Raw genomic sequence first — 17,508 nt, 5'->3', positions numbered from 1 at the left:
CTTTTTTCAGCTGAAACATTTTGAATTTTTTGTAGACTGAAATATTTTTATTTTTTTCTACTAAAACATTTTTTATTTTTATCAGCTATTTTGGATTTTTGTTGACTAAACATTTAGAATTTTGAATTTAATTAAATTCTTAAATTAATTACATTTTTTTTTTTTAAAAAAATGACTAAAATGTGACTAAAATGAATTAACATTTTCCTCTCAAGACTCAGACTGAATCTAAAGTTGCTGTCAAAATGAACACTGTAACAACAACCAGTAACATTTCTCTGACACTGATACAGTGACTGAAGATCAAGATTTTCATACAGATGATAAAACATGAAGCAGATTCTCGGCTGTGTTCGATGCTTCAAACTGTCTGTTTACAACATGAGAATAAAATGCTGTTCATCTCTTCTTAATGTGTGAATGTTTGGAGAAGGGTCCAAATGTTGGGACCATCTCAGAGTGAGGATGATTCTCAGCACATGAGGCTGTGGGCTCATCTCATTGGCTCTGGAGAGTCAGCTGACTGATGAGCAGAGAACAACATGAGGATTCTTACATGAACTTCAGAGATTTTCAGGTTCCTGCTGTGTGATTGTTCATGTTCCTCTCTGAGTGTGAACCTGACAGCTGCCTGCAGAGAAGCAGAGCTCAGAGCATCTCTGAGACTTTATTAATTATAAATGATCCCATGCAGCAGAGAGCAGGCTGCACAGTGAGGAGGACGAAGATTCACACAGACTGGACGTGTCCTGTTTTCTCAGCTCAGTCTGTGACACTTGTGTCGCTGCGTGGGTGAAGATTCACAGTCATAGTACGATGAAGGAGGGAAAGTTGAATCAGATCTGAGAAAGAGGAGGAGGGGAGGGTGGGGGGGAGGGGCTCATCTAACATGTATGAACAGTAGGATTGGGGGGGGGGGGGTTCTGCTGTGTGTTACATCACAGTGTGTTCATGGGAGATTTTTTTTTTTTATATCTCAGATTATCTAAGAAGTGATGCTGCAGGCTCTGCCTCCACACACACACACACACACACACACACACCGTCACACACTGCACTGTATGCTGCACGCGGCCCCTCCCCCCTCTGCGCACTGAGCGCAAAAACCGCTCCATGAATTCTCTCTGGGCGCATTACAGAGCAAGATGGCGCTCGTGCTGTCAGCACCTCGGACAGCTCCGGCACCGAACTCAACCATCGATCTGATCTGATTGATCGGCGGAGGAGTCACGTGTCTGATCTCGATCGGTCGGAGCTTTCAGATGATGTGACTGCGTCCAGGTGTCGCGTGAAGCTGTGCGCCAGAAAGGGGACTAAAATCTGGATCAGGTTGACTGCTGACAGACAGGACCGTGTCCTCCTTCTCCTCCTCCTGCTCCTCCTGCTCCTCTGCAGAGACAGTCTTCACTGAGGAGTTGAGGAGGGAAATCAAAAGAGGAGAAGCGGCCTGCGTGTGTGCGCGGGATGGAGGGGCGCGTGCAGAGCTCAGCAGGAGCCGGTTCGGGAAGGAGGATCAGTGCTGCCTAGTGTGTCTCCCTCTGAGCTCCGCTTCACTCCGTGTCTCTCCGCCGCTCCGCTGATGAAGATGTTGGCGCTGCTGCTGACGGTGTCCTCGGTGCTCTGGAGCCGCGGCTCCGCGCTCAGCTCTCACTTCAGCTCAGGTGAGCCCTCGGTCCGTCCGTTACTGTGCTGCTGCTGCTGCTGCTGTGTGATGCTGTCAGCCGGCCGGTGGACGCCACACAGCGGGCACACATGATGTCATGTCCCGCAGGTGTCGCGCGCGTTGTCCTTGTTGAGGTGTCTGGATGTAAGCGAGGCTGCAGAAACATCAGGTGTGAGTGACAGCAGCTGCTCTGGGGTCAGCTGAGAGTAAAGGTGACAGGCAGGAGGGCAGGTGAAAGGTGGGAGCAGAGGAGCGGAGGCCGCCTCTGATTGGAGCTGATGTTATCCAATTAGTGGAGAAGCAGAGGATTATGGGAGATGATGAATGGGGGCTGATCATGGTGAAATCATCAGAAATCGGGCTTCTTTTTTCCAGTACTGTTATTATTCTGCAGCATGAGCAGCGGCCGGCCTGTCATCCAGGTGGTTGCCATGGTAACCAGGAGGTGCAGCAGTCTCCGGCTTGTTTCCAGCACTGAATAAAAATGGATGGAGTGTACAGTGTGGGAGCAGCCAGAAAATATCCTGTAAAGGTTTCTGAAGTGGTCTCTGCTGCCTCGCTTCACGGCGCCCTCCTGCCTTTTAACAAGAACATTATCTGAGTGATTTCAGTGTTTCACTCTCTGCAGCGGGCGGTTTGTAGCAGGACGACAGGAGGAAGGTTTTCATTGGCTCTGTAGCTGCAGAGCGTCTTAGTCTGGTCTGTTCTCTGATGAACGTTCAGCTGATCTAAAACACAAATTCACAACATTTAGGCCCCAGCTGGGTCTGTGACACATCACTCCTCCATCTGGGAGTCGCTACAACTCAGAGGGCGACGAGTCGATGATAAACTATATCAGTGCATCACATTGTTTGATTTCTACTCATGATTTATTTTCTCACTTTTAAAACACAGCACACTGTATGTGTAGTGATCCATAGTTTAACAGATGAATGTACCTGCAGACAGCGTGGCTCTTGTTCAGGTCTCTTTTCAACCTCACAGCCTAAATGTTTCCACACTGCTGCTTCAAACCCATCAGATTGTTTCCATCTGTGCTCACACACTGATCCTCCGTGGGATATTTATGTCAGCGTAGTGTCCAGTGATTATATACTGTAATATTTCACCAGACAGTATGAAATGACTGCGTACTGTTGAAGATAAATGATCTGCAGCCTTTTTATTTAAGTGAAGTGTAATAATTAATGTGAGAGCACCTGACAGTCTGCTGCCTGTATGAGCGTAGTAAAATCAGGGGGAGGTGGAGGCTCTGTTGGTTGTTTTAATGTCTCCATCAACGGAGAGCAGCCGAGACGTTGAGCAGAGCGGGTGCAGGGTTATTTTGGTTGAAGTAGTTTAATGCTGCAGTGTGTGTCTGTCATTTGTTAATGTAACTGCTGAACGCTGCTCTGCTCCGTTAACGTTTGTCTCTGGGTGATGGCAGAAGGAAGTTTTCACTGTATACTTCAAGTTCACCTCGTAAATGTAATTATTTAGACATCAAACTAAAACAAGCTCAAAGCTGCTGCCTTTTGTGAAGATGAAGGGATGATGCCCGAAGAGTCCATTAGCACTTTTTAACGGCAGATGTGGCGGCGTGAACTGTCCGACATGCCACATAGGTAGTTTTAAAATGAAATTAATATGTAGCTTTGAAGATAAATGATCCGCAGCCTTTTTATGTGAACTGTAATAATTAATGTGAGAGCACCTGATCGATCGACATTTGTGGATCGATGTGGAATCATCCACGTCTGCATCGCCATGCATCTAAGAATCGATTATTTCCCCCACCCGTAGTTTGGACAGACGAAGATTAATTTGTGATTAAATTGTAGTTTGGATGGAGTGTCACTTTGTGTTTCAGCGAACCTGCGGCTTCATGTTGTGTTTATTTATGCACTCCTCTCCTTAAAGGCCTGGACGCACCAAACTGACACTGACTAGTGATGACGAAGTCCAACTGTCGCGTTGCCTTGTGTCGCCGTGTCTCGGCCAAAAAGTTTCGCGTGAGAGGAAATAACTCTCCACACCAGCAGACAGCAGTTGTTTGTATTCACCATTAATTCAATTCAATTAAATTTTATTTATAAAGCCCAATATCACAATTTGGCTCAGAGGGTTTACAGCATATGACATCATTCTGTCCCTCGGACCCTCACAACGGATCAGTAAAGCCGAGAAGAACCAACTTTTCAGAAACTGAGGACAGAGAGAGAGAGAGAGAAGGAGAGAAGGAACTCGGCGTATTATAGGGGGGTCCTCTGGCAGACTAGGCCTAAGTCAGCCTAACTAGGGGCTGGTTCAAGGCAAGCCTGAGCCAGCCCTAACTATAAGCTTTATCAAAGAGGAAAGTCTTAAGTCTAGTCTTAAATGTGGAGATGGTGTCTGCCTCCCGGGCCAAAACAAGAAGCCAAATTTTAAAATGAATTCCAGAATGAACAGGAAGCTGATGAAGAGCCTTTTAAAGTGGCGTAATGTGTTCTAGGACATTTGGTCTTGGTGAGTCAACATGCTGCTGCGTTTTGGATCATCTTAAGTTTGTTTAAAGATTTCTGTGAGAGGCCTGAGAACAATGAGTTGACTGAGAGATATTTTTAATCATAAAAGATGATTTAAATATCATGAAGAAGCTTTTTGTAAATGTTAGTTTTGGCCCTGGCCTGGTTCTGACAGGCTGCAGAGGATTAATGTGTGACATCATGAGGTCAGTCATTAGATGCAGCCTCACATGTTATAGGTTTCATTTCTAAAGGCTGCAGTGGATGTGCTGTTGTAGTTTAGTGAGAAGAAGCAGATGAATGGAGGAGCTGAGCTGCAGCTGCTTGTCACATCTCTCCATCTCTGTGTTTGATGAAAAGATGGAAGCAGAAAAGAGGCCTGGTGGAGCTGAGAGGAAATATATTTAAGAAGTGAGAGAGAGAAACCTGGCTCTTCCCCCGGTGTTGGCTGCTGCGTAGGGGGCAGGTCCAGGGATGACATCACGGCCCAGTGAAGGCGGGGCTTTGTATCAGCGGATGTTTACTGGCAGTGCTGGCTGCTTTCCCGGGCCCCAGGTTATCATTTCACATCTCTCAGTGGGCTCCTGGCTGCACATCCACAGGCACTCTCTAATTATATGGACACAAAGCAGACGGCGGAGCAGGACATGGTGTATTTGAAAGCCCGCTGGACTACACTCGCTCCAGGCTGTCGCTAAGGACGATTCAGGGATGGAGAAGGTAAACCCACATATTCACAGCTGGAGGTTTGGTGTGTGTGGTCCCTCCGTACAGACAGGAACAGATTACAGAAGGACAGGACAAGTTTGACAGGATAAATGAGGTACAGTTGGCAAGCTGAGGAGGTGGAGTGTCTGTAAACTGGATTCATGCCTCTAAAAGCTTCCTGCTCTGATCCAGAGCTCCTGTTAGGAACTCACACTGATGTGAGGAGATGAAAGGCCTGAGGTGGTCTCAAGTACTTTCCTCTGTTTCTGAAGAACGGCTTGTTCAGAACATAATCAGCGGCGTACGTGAGGCTGCTGCAGACATGCCTCTGATTGCTAATAGCTTGTGCACTCTGACGGAGCCTCCCTCTGCGTGTGTGTGTGGAGAATAAAAGCCTCTAATTGAATATAAGTATATCAGCTATTTTGGTTGGAGGAAACACACTCCCACTCACTCGTCTCCACCTCTGATCAGATGAAGTGATCACGGTGAGTTCCTGTCGATGATGAATGAATGAAAACAGGACAAAAACAAGTGGAAGATCAGATACACACACACACATACACACACACACACACACAGCACTCTGATACTTTACTGGATCGATGCAACACAAAGACACAGAGCAGCTCACCACTTTGCATCTGCCGCTCTGTGTCTCTAAACTGATTGCAAGTCAATACCTCTCATGTTACTGAGCGTCTCTGTGCTGCGATGGAGACACACAGATCACATCCAGAGTTCACATTATCATTAAAGCTGCAGTTTAATTTTGGCGTCTTTGGGCAAAAATCCCATAATAACCTTTGAGCTTATTGTTATTCGAGTGTTCTGAGAGAAAACTAGACTTCTGCTCCTCCTCTTGTTTAGAGAACACTTTGTCCTCCTATCACAGGTCATTTCAGAGAGAGGGCGTTCCTGTTGGCTGTTGTACAGATGCAGATGAGCGTGCACGTCCCTTCAGATTGTGGAAGTCTGATTCAGTGGAGGAGAATCCTGCAGAGAAAGTTCCAGCATTGGCAACAGTGGTAGCTAACGTTAGCCAGAGCCTCGAATCACAGTGTGTCCTCCACCTCATTCCCCACCGCTCAGCACTCTGACTCTCTGCCTGAGACCAGTTCATCCTGATCTGTCTTGCCGGGTTTTGGCGAGGTTGTAATTGCTCATCATCGGGTTCTCATCAAATTAGTGTTGTTTTTTGTTTTGTTTTTCCAAATGAAATCAGCAGTTCTCATTCATAAATGGAAGGAGTTTTAATTCACTCTATCAAAAGGGAAAGGAGGGGGGAGTTTGACTGAGAGAGGGAAAGTGATGGAACAATGGAGTGATATGGCGAACCTGGGGAGGAAAAAGAGAGAGTGAGGGATAGAAAACGAGAGTAAGAGATCAAGAGAGAGGGGCTGTAAGGCAAATTGATTGGTCGACAGTGTTTGTGTCTGCCAGTGGGAGAGATGTGCGTAACATGCAACATAGAGCGGCGATCATTTTCTGCACGCTGCATCACTACATCTTCTCGCTAGGAGAAGAGGTGCGAGGAGACTCGTAAGGTCTTAGCTAGTAATTACTGTTTTCATAATAAAAAATATATTTATTTTCCAGTAAAAACTAGTCCACACCCATTGGTAGCTTTGTCACCTTCTACCTATGCCAGTCCTCAATGCCTATGTGCAGTTTCACATAGATTGACCACGTCAGTGAGTAGAAAAACGTGGGACAGACAGAATGACTGACTGACAGAATGACACACTGACAGTTTCCCTGATTATGTACAGCATACCATACCATGACTTAGTCATACCAAACATTAGAAACAACACCAACATTGGTCCACAGGGGGAGCCACAGCGATCGGTCGCATTTTAGCCATTTTGAAGCATTTTTCTGTTGTTATAGCGCCACCCAGTTGCCAATTAGAGTTAAATTTCTCCAGTCACCTTGAGGCGTCCTGTTCTACATATCTACCAAGTTTAGTAAAAATCCATATGGCGGTTAGGCCTAGATAAGAAATGAGCTCTCTAGCGCCCCCATTTTGTTTGATGGGTCAATAATGGAGGGGTCCCCTCAGATTATGTGTGGTCATATGCCTACAAAGTTGCGTGGTGATGGGTGAAACCCTTGAGATGTTCTACACCTTTATGTGATGAGCCACGCCCTCCGCAATATTCATTGCCTTATAGAAGCTCAGTTTTAGGAAGTTTTCCAACTTTTGCCAAGAGGGAACTTTAGATATTGCTCCCTAGATTATGTTCACCCAGTTTCATGCAGATCGCTCAAACTTCCTAGGAAGAGATCCATTTGAAGTGTTTTTCAAACAATTCAAAATGGTGGAAAATCTATATCAGCGGAAGTTATGGGTTCTTGAGGCAAATGTGTTCCTCATGAGGAGAGGCATCTCTGTGCAAAGTTTCATGTCTCTACGACATACGGGGCATGAGATATGCCCATTCAAAGTTTGACATTTCAATGGGTTGCTATAGCGCCCCCCTTTGGCCAATTGATGTAATATTGCTTCATTGGCATCCTCCCATGACCCTCTACCACTGTGCCAAATTTCACATGGATTGACCAAGTCAGTGAGGAGAAAAATGTGCAACAGACACACACAGAGTTTTCGTCATTATTTAGTAAAATTCAGGTTTTTAATCGGGTTCAGGCTCAAAACAGCTGCTGTGGACAGAACTGTGCAGGATCATGTTGGGTCGGGTCTGAATTTTTGGGATCTACAGCCTCTACAGACCACCTCGCCTGGAGGAGAGCGAGCAGCAGCTCTGGAGACAGACCCCTAGTCAGTGCCCGCAGTAACCAAAATCCAGCCAGCTCAGGGGACCAGACAGCTGTGACTCCCCGCTGGATCAGCAAACTTTCTGATGCTGCTGTTACACAGGTTAGACCTGACACTGGGAGGGTTCGTGCTGGCTCAAATCGAGCTGCTACAGCTGCTGACTGAAGGTCTGTCTCCAGAGCTGCTGCCTGCTCTCCTCCTGGTGAAGTAGTCCACAGTAGCGGGGAGCGAGGTGAAGAGAGTGAGGCGGAGGGAGTGTGAGGTGACTAATGGCGAATTGTGGTAAACAGAGAGTTTGAGGTGAGAAGGGGCTGAGAGAATAAAATCAGACTGCTGATGCATATGGCCCAGAGTCTGGTGCTGTGGCTCTGACATCCTTTCCAGATATCTGCCTCCACCAGTTTCATGAGGAAAGCAGTTTTTCAGTTGATATGATTGTTGAGTCTATAGACGGTCAGATTATTTAGATTGTTTATCACAATCCATGAATGAAGTCGCTGCTGCAGCACTAATCAAACCTGTGGCGTCCACTGTGTCGATCACAGGGTCGTCACAGACCTCCAGCGGCTCTCTCAGAGTCGGGATGCTCTTCCTGCTGTTAGCAGACTGAGCTGAAGCGTTCTCACTGTTGTAGGCCTGTGTAACGGGACAGGTGATGTCATGTGACAGCGGTCACCTGTTCAGATCTGATGATGTCACAGTGTTTGATAAGACACATGATGATGTTTACAACACACAGCAGGCCTGATGGAGTGTTTCAGCACCTTGGAGAGCTCCAGCTCTGAAAACTGAGAGAAAGCTGAGCTCACCTCTGAGAACAGTTCAAGTGTTTTAATGAACACTCTGTCACAGTAACACTTTATTTATTTAGCAGTGATGTTAATAGATGGTTTATAACGCTGTGATGTCGCTGCTCAGTCAGCAGGACTCATCTGTTGGATCTGCAGGAATTTGTTTTAACTTTATTTCACTGTGGCGTTTCTGTGTTTCGAACCACAGCGTCTGTGAAGGCTGAATCCCGACAAAACATTTGCACAGGACATTTTGTAAAAGTTTTTTTAGGGTCCGGGCAGCTAAGCTGCCAGGACACTATTGTAATCCTAGGTATTCTTCTTCTTCTTCTTCTTCTTCTTCTTCTTCTTCTTCTTCAGAGGAAATCATACTTCCCATGGGTGAAAACTCAGCAAACTTTGCACAAAGGTCCAGTCTCATGCCAGATATCCTCAGCTGTAAACTCAAGCCAATAGTCCTGATGGTGGCGCTACAGCAAGCGTCTAAAGTTCAAAACTTTGAAAATTCATAACAAATCAACCATACGTGCTACAACTTCACAACTTTGATCAAGCTGTAGCCCCAATACTGAAGAAACTTTGGTACATTTAAACCTATTAAAAATTATGAAGTTCATCACTCTGTTTTATTCAAGAACTGTAAAACTTGTTAAACCTATCTCCTCCCACAATTTTTGCTCAATTGACACCAAACTTGCTACAGAGCATCTTCAGACTGTCCTCCACAAACGATCCACACAGATTTTTGATTTATCGAAAATTGAGCCTACAGTGCATCGAAATGTTTGACTGTAAACAGTACTGTAAACATATACATGCAAATTCTTGCTAAAAAAAAAAAAGACAAAATTCTAGAGTCATGGTAGATGATGTGAGGCAAATTTCAGAATTTTATCTCAAAAACTGAATTTTTGACAGCATTTTGAATTTTGCTCTAATGTGAACAATTGGAGTGTAAAAATGGCAATTTTAAACATCAGTTTTTCACTTATGGAGCAAATCAATCATTGTTACAAACAAATTACCAACATCTCCATGCTGTCTAGATGCAATATGTGTATTTTCAGATTTTTGTCTTAATAACTGAATTTTTTTTACAGTGGTTTCAATTCTGCCTTTCCATGCACGGATGGCTGCTTTCCTACACAACAGTGAATGGCTTACTCAGTTTGTGAAGCCACTGTTGAGTTGCTACTTGCCAATTAGCTCAGAGTGGTAGATGACCGTCTTAGGTTCCAGAGGTTGCATGTTTGAGCCTCAACTGGTGCAGAATCCACATTGTAATGTAATCATCTTCTTGCATCTGCTCCAGCTTATTGCTTAAAATTGCCTAGTGTGACTGATCACTGTGCAGCACCTTCAAGTCTTTTTTCTGCTAGAAAATCTGCCTTCTCATGCTTGAAAATAAACCAAACTTTGCACAAAGATCCAGTGTCAATACTTCAGTGTGAAACCATCTGAGGCTTCTCACTTTGCACATAGCTCAACTAGTTAAACATCAGTTTTTCACTTATGAAGCAAATCAATCATTGTTAAAACAAATTACCAACATCTCCATGCTGTCTAGATGCAATATGTGTATTTTCAGATTTTTGTTTTGATAACTGAATTTTTTACAGTGGCTTGAAATCTGCTTTTTCATGCATGGACAGACGGCTGCTAAACCTGCACATCTGGCTTAGTCAGTTTGTGAAGCTACACGTGACTTGTCACTGACTAATTAGCTCAGTGAGATAGAAATTGATTCTTAGTCTCAGAGGTTGTGAGTTCAAGCCTCAGCTGATGCAAAAGGCAGATTGTGTTGCTAAATTCCTAAATGTCTTCCAATTCTTCTGCTTGTTGCTCAGAATTGCCTAAAAATGCCCGGACCCGACCCATCGCTGCACAGCAGCTATAATTAGGGACCGAGCCTAGAGGCAGAGGACTGCTCACAGAGCAGTCGGCGAGGACCCTCTTGTTTTAATTAAACCTGCTTTGTTTGGGTCCATATGTGTTTGCTGCAGTCATCAGCTTCTTCTTTGACTTCTGCTGGTGCACTTCTGCTTTTTTTTCACTGTCGATCAGCTGAATAATCTGACATGGTGGCTTGAATGTGTAACACCTGACCTGCATGTTTGTGTATGTATATATATGTATGTCCTCATTAGGGGCAGAATCTCCAGGCACCTTGTGATTTGATTCAGAGGGCGACGAGTCGATGATAAAACATATCAGTGCATCACATTGTTTGATTTCTACTCATGATTTATTTTCTCACTTTTAAAACACAGCACATTGTATGTGTAGTGATCCATAGTTTAACAGATGAATGTACCTGCAGACAGCGTGGCTCTTGTTCAGGTCTCTTTTCAACGTCACAGCCTAAATGTTTCCACACTGCAGCTTTAAACCCGTCAGATAGCTAGTGTCGTTCGTTAACGTTACTGCTGATTGCTGCTCTGCTTTGTGAACATTCATCTCTGGGTGATGGCAGAAGGAAGTTTTCACTGTATACTTCACGTTCACCTTGTAAATGTAATTATTTAGACATTTGGTCTAGCGTGTCCGTGCTATGGTCTGTTCAGGTGCTGCACTACGCCGCCTCTTTCATTTCATCTGCGTCACGTTATTAACAAACATTAACATAATCGAGTTTTGACATTTGTGAATCGTTTTATAATCGTGCACGTCTACATGGAGATTCATCTAAGAACTGATTATTCCTCCTTCCCTTAGTCGTCATGAATGTGCCGGTTGAACAAGTGATACAAACAAAACAGGACCCACTCATTAAGTGTTGCTCCACAGCGCCACCAGTGGTCAGAAACTCCATTTAGTGCCTTTAATTCATGAAACACCTAAAACAGATGCTCCTGTCTGGATATTTAATCTGAGAACAGTTTATTTGTTTCAAAACTCAAAGTTAAAACCCTTAAATGTCTCTTAAAAATCTGGTTTAAGGGGTTTCTGAAGTGAGTTTCCACTGCTCTTAATGAGTCCATCCTTCTCTCCTTCCTCTGAAAACCAGAGTCCAGAGTGACTGTCTCAGACGCCGTCATGGCCGCCTCACACATCACAGCAGTGTCCTTTTGATAACAGCGAGCCTCAAAATAAAACAGTTTGCTCTCTGGATGAAATCATGACAGCTATTATTTCTTTTATTGCTTCACCTGTGAGCATCATTAGGAGTGTATGAGGGAATAATTTAATTTCCTGCCTCCTCTTTAGCCTCTCAGCCGAGGCTCTAATGACAAATTGATTTGCTGTGGAGCGATTCGCTGTTAGAGAGACGTCCAGCTATCGTCTCTGCTCTGCTTCGTCTGTTTGCACAGCAGAGGCTGATCAGTGGACTGAAGGACGGGGAGTCAACAGAGGAGAAGAGTGATGCACTGACTGACTGCAGGTTGAGTCGATGCACCACGTCGCTGGTTTATTTCAGTCCTGTTTGTGTCCTCTGTGTTTTGATTTTATAAACCTTGTCCTCCTCACTGTCCTCAGCTGTCTCTGCCCTCCCTGTTTCTGTCTTCATCTCTCTCTCTTTCTGTATATCTATCCATCTCCGCTCCCCCGAGCTGTGCTGTGGAGGCCCTCTCAGTCCCTGCAGTATCACAGCAGGCTGTTAAGCCAGTGATTTAGAGGGATTCATCGCTGGCCACGCTCGGCTGGCTGAGAAATGAGGTGATTGGCTCAGACTACAAGTGCGTCCTGATGCAGAGAGAAGAAGAGGAACAGTGTTGGTGGAGGAGTGAAAGAGGAAATCAGAGTGATAGTTAATGTGCAGACTGCAGAACAGATCTGAAGCTCCTCCTAGAGGTGCAGAGCTGGAGAACGTTGCTGATTAGAGGGACGTCTGGAGTGCTTTGCTCAGCCTGCTGCCCCCGAGACCCGGCCCCGGATAAGAGGATGAGAATGAATGAATGGATGGCGTATTGTAATTTAACTGTTCTGTGAGAGAGCTGCACCTCCTCTCTGCTCTGCGTTGAGGAGACTTTGTCCAATCACAGGTGATTTCAGAGAGAGGGCGTTCCTATTGGCTGTTGTGCAGATGCAGATGTGCGTGTACGTCCCTTCAGACGGTGAGAGTTTGATTCATGGAGGAGAATCCTTGCTGCTAAAAGTGGATACCACACACACACACACACACACACACACACACACACACACACACACAGACCCACATATAGTGCATGAATACCAGTAGGTTGCTATGGAAACATGTAGTCCTTCTTCATGTCCTGTTGTTTTATGAGGAGATCCTCCCTGAGACATGTTGGATCTGCCCGCTGGTCGGCCTGTGAGGTCAGTGCCGCCGCCGCCACCCACGCAGCTGATAAGCCACCATATGCGTCAGTCGTTTAACAACACGGCAGATACTCCCTCAGACCGTCTCCATGGCAACCAATCTCACTGCATCAGCGCTGTCTTTCATCGCAGGTTAATTCAGCATTTCAGAACGCTTTGACTGATCAAGGTCTGAGCGAGGGAATAAAACAGCTCCTCTGTGTCAGATTCAAACAGCCTTAAAAAGCTTTTTAACATTCCTGTAAACTTCAGCTGAAACTCCTGTCGAAGTCAGACCCAAAGGAAACTGACAGCTGCTCTTCCTCCATCTTTAGTACATGTACATGCATGGTCTCATCTGAAAGGGAACGCTGACATGTTTCTCCCAACATAAGGCTAAAACATGAACTGACTGTGTGATGAAAAACTGATCAGAACAACAGAGGAGCCACTTGTACAGTCTGTGGTGACAGTAAGGGCTTAAAATCCGCTGTGGAGGTGAGGCGTGTCATTTACTACAAGACCCATAAACCATCAGGCCAATCGCTAGCTTCTGATTGGCTGATCTGAGAAGAGAGGAGGCTCTTGTTGGCTGTTGTAGGCTGTGGAGAGGACACGGAAGCTCCTATTGGCTCAAGTAAGGTGTCAATCAAAAGGTCAGGAGCCAGTTGCACAAAACACCTTAAGTTTTCTCCTAAAGTATGACACTTAATTAAGACTTAATTTTTCCTAAACTGAGGGACTTGCTTTTGGTGTTGTGCAGAACCCTTGAGAAGGTTTCCTTAGTTAAGAGAAAATGTTAAGGCATTCACTGCACTGAAGGACATTTTACACTGGTAAAATACTACAGTTTCCATGACAACCCTTTGTTTGCTGGCACTCAAGCTCGTGATACTTTAAGTCTGTTGTGCTTTAACTTAAAGGGATTCCTTAAGTGTAAGCCCAAGATTAGGAAAAAACCTGAAATACTTAAGTGAACATTTTAAGGAAATGTGAAGGAGATGACCTGTTTTGTGCAAGTGATTTTAGTTTAAGAAAGCCTTAACATGGACATTAAGGAAAATCTTAACTTAAGGTGTTTTGTGTAACCGGCCCCAGAAGTTTAGCCACCATGTCGGTATCGAGGTGTCAACGTATTTACATGTAAAATGTAAAATTACCGTCACTGCGGACAGCAAGAACAGAAATATGAACATTTGAAATTTGAAGGATTTTTTTTTTTTTTTTAATTTGGCACAAACGTCCTCTTGGACTGAATGATGATTAGATTTTAATGGTTGAAGGTTTGAGGTCAGTGTGACCTCACAAAACATGTTGTTGACCATAACTGAAGAATTCATACACTAATTATGACAAAAAGTGTCTAACAGGATAAAACAATGAAGGTCAAAGGTCAGCAGTGGGGAGCTGGTCGTAGTCTTGTATGTGGCTGTTTGTGTGGGCCGGATCTGAGTGTTTAACGTCCATCACTGTGGTCAGGGAGGTCAGGGACAGATAACGTTACATGTAACTGTGTGGCTTAGTTAAGTCTCGGTGGCGCTGTACTGTGGGTGACTCTGGTGGTTCTGCTGTCAGACTGGTTCTGAGGCAGACCACTGGTTGAACTGGTTCAGGAGCAGCTGAGTGAGGCAGCTGATGTCATTGCTCTTGACGCTGTGGGGTTCTGCGACGGGATGAGTGGGGTCACTTTGTCTTAAATGAATGTTTAATTGATGGTTTTTGTATTTCAGCTCTGCAGGCGTTGGTAGCTGTCGTCCTGTGTGCGTTATCTCTCTGTCATAATTTGCACGTGAGCAGTGAGACAGCGCACGTGAAGCCGCTGCAGCTGCAGCACTTTGGTTATTTATGTGATGAAGGCAGTGAGGAGATCCTCCTCTGTGTGTGTGTGTGTGTGTGTGTGTGTCAGTCTGTGTGTGGACATACAAATTATATCTGTACATGTCCAATGAGAACGAGCAGGAAAAGAGAGCATCTGTGTCGTCGCTGTGTGTGTGTGTGTGTGCGTGTGTGTGTGTGTGTGTGGGTTGATGTGACAGTATTTGCTCCAGTTTCTCATTCGGGCCGTTTCCTCCTCTCAGTGACAGATGAGCTCATCCAGTATTTAGAGCATCAGTCAGCCCGGACTGGATCAGAGTCCCCTGATCTCAGCCGGTCGAGTCCCACACAGGAGAAAATAATATTCATACTAGAGGACGACATGGGAGTCGATTTTTACTCCTGTCACGTTACCGTGTCGTGAAACTTGAATTACCGCCAAACGACGAAAACGATGAAGTAATTTTTGTCAACAACCTTTTCCCGTGACCAAAACGAGATGATGACGAGCTTAAAATAGATCCTGATAATAAAAACTAAGATGAAATACATGTTTTATTTTCGTAGACGAGACGTGATGAAAATGTTGGTGGTGGACTGTCGGACGTTCAAAGTCAAGAACAGCTGTGCTTGTGATTCTCTTCAAATGCCACATAAGCAACAGGCTGGTAAACTCCAGTAAATAGTCTGCACCAGGATGTTTGGGTTGGTGCGAGTTGTGAGCTGTAATTCAGCAGTAAATAATCAGCCGTGTGTGTCTGACTGTGGATGGTGGAGCTGCTGAATGGATTTGTGGAGTTTGTTAGTTGCAGCGGTGGCTGTTAGCAGCTAGCTCCGCTCACAGCCTTCACAGCTTCACCCCGCAGGACTCCACTCAGTCCGGACTGGAGAAGGTTTGTGGGTTGATGGTGTTTGACAGGCAGGTAGGAGGCTCAGTTATCTGTGAGTGTAGCTGTGCTGTAAGTAAACAGTCTGAACTCAGATCAGTTTTCTCTGACAGAGATGAAAGCTTAGTTTGAATCACCAACTCTGTGAGAGGACACCAGTTTAAACCTCCAGACTAACATGTTGCACATGAAGAAACACGTTATGTTTCTGCTTCTTAACAGTCACATGAATAAGTCAGAGTTTACAATGAACCTGGGGACAAATCCTAGTTGGCTCACGTTAGTTATTTGTTGAGAGCATAAATAGAGAGATGTTGAGCTTTTCAAATGATGATCAGTGAGTGTGTGCTCGTAAATCAGCCCTTAAACCTGTCACCTTGAGTCTGATTTACGATCCATGAGTTAACCTCACTGGATTAGTTTGAAGGTAATAAACCATGGAAACATAATGACTAAAAGTTTAACGTTTGGAATTTTTCATTGACTAAAATGTTTTAAGTTTTTTTCAACTAAAATAGAAAAAAATTAAAGAAATTGTCGATTAAAACCTTCCTCATTTTCGTCAACTTAAATATGTTCGAATTTTTTGTTGAATAGATTATTTTTTCATTTTTTTCAACTAAAATTTTGACATTTTTTGACATTTTGAATTTTCACTGACTAAAACATTTTTGAATTTTTGTTGACTTTAACATTTTAAACTTTTTTCAACTAAAATGTTTTAAATTTTCAACTAAAACATTTGGAATTTTGAATTTAATTAAATTCTAAAATTAAATTAAATTTTTAAAAATAACTAAAATATGACTTAAAAAAAACACCTTTCCAACTAAAATAGAAAAAAACTAAAATCCTTCTAATTTTCATCAACTTAAATTTTTAGAATTTTTGTGGACTAAATCATTTTTTTAAATTTTTTTCAACTAAAAATTTGACATTTTTTGACGAAAACATTTTGAATTTTTCGTTGACTTAAACTTTTTTATGACACATGAGTTAACCTCACAGGATCAGTTTAAGAGAACACACGTAGAAAACATCGGGACTAGAAGTTGACTGTAGTATATAGTCTGACTATAACAAACATTTTCATCTCAAGACTGAGACTTAAACAGCTGTCAGAATTAACACTGATATAACCAATCTCAGTCTGATCATTGGCAGGATGCAACACACCACCAGGGCTGTGCACAGGTGTGTTGCATCCTGCCAGCTCAGTCAGGAACACTCTCGTCATAGATTTAACCATTTATTACAACAAATAGAAATACAGTTATACTGATGGCTCCACTCTGAAGACGCTCAGCATGTGGTGTGTGGCAGCGTTGGTGCAGCACGGATCAGTAAGTAGGAGGCCATATTTAAATGGAGCTCCTTGTTGTGAGAACAGGCTGTGATTGGTGTGTGACTGATTAGAAGCAATGATCCAATCAGCAGGGGCGTATGACTTACATGTCTTGCAGGAACCTACACAAAGCTTCATTTATTAGCCGGAGATTGGTTCCTTTGACGCGCCTGTCGGTTGTTGCTTCATGTTCGCTCTGATGCAACTCTAACAGACTGAGAGCTCGACGGTAAAGTGAAACATTGCACAGATGGTGGTCTGCGTAAATCTTTCCTGCCACTTTGGATTCATTGATGTTTCCAGCACTTTGCCAAGACCAAGCTGGGTGGAGCGGAGTCTGGTCCTGCATCATCCACACTGAGAAAAATGATGATGATGTGATTTTTGCTACCAAACATGTTTCCTGACGTCTAGAACATGATTTGCAGGCCGGGGCGTTTCTGCAGCACCACCATGCTTCATTTATAATGTTATGCTGTGACACATTTTACCTTTATCAAAAACCTGCAGCTGCTGTGATGTGAATATTTCACCTGGCCGCACTGTGGTCCTGATAATATTTAAATGAACTGTGCAGCTCTAGATACAGGTCTATTTTTAAAGAGCTTTTTACACCCCTTAAAAAGGCCAAAATAGCCTAAAGATTATCAAAAAATCTGTTGTTGGATTAACAGAGGAAAAACGAATGGTTCGGTGCAGCCGTACTGATGAGAGAGGATACCCAGTAAAGATCCAGGATGTAAAAACTCGGTGCTCTGTGGAGCCGCTTTG

General features: G+C 44.0%; 1 protein-coding gene across 1 annotated transcript in view; it reads left to right on the top strand.

Moving 5' to 3' along the window:
* Positions 1-1,146: 1,146 nt before the first annotated feature.
* aatkb (apoptosis-associated tyrosine kinase b) overlaps positions 1,147-17,508 on the top strand; it is a 78,416-nt gene continuing 62,054 nt past the window's right edge. Inside the window, exon 1 of the mRNA XM_049563229.1 lies at positions 1,147-1,661. Coding sequence (XP_049419186.1) covers positions 1,580-1,661 — 82 coding nt within the window. The 5' untranslated portion in view covers positions 1,147-1,579. The remainder of the gene's footprint in view (positions 1,662-17,508) is intronic.

The sequence above is a fragment of the Epinephelus fuscoguttatus genome, linkage group LG20, assembly GCF_011397635.1.
Source record: "Epinephelus fuscoguttatus linkage group LG20, E.fuscoguttatus.final_Chr_v1".
Lineage (NCBI taxonomy): Eukaryota > Metazoa > Chordata > Actinopteri > Perciformes > Serranidae > Epinephelus > Epinephelus fuscoguttatus.
The sequence above is the reverse complement of the archived record's forward strand: the minus strand, read 5'-3'. Positions and strand labels throughout refer to the sequence as shown.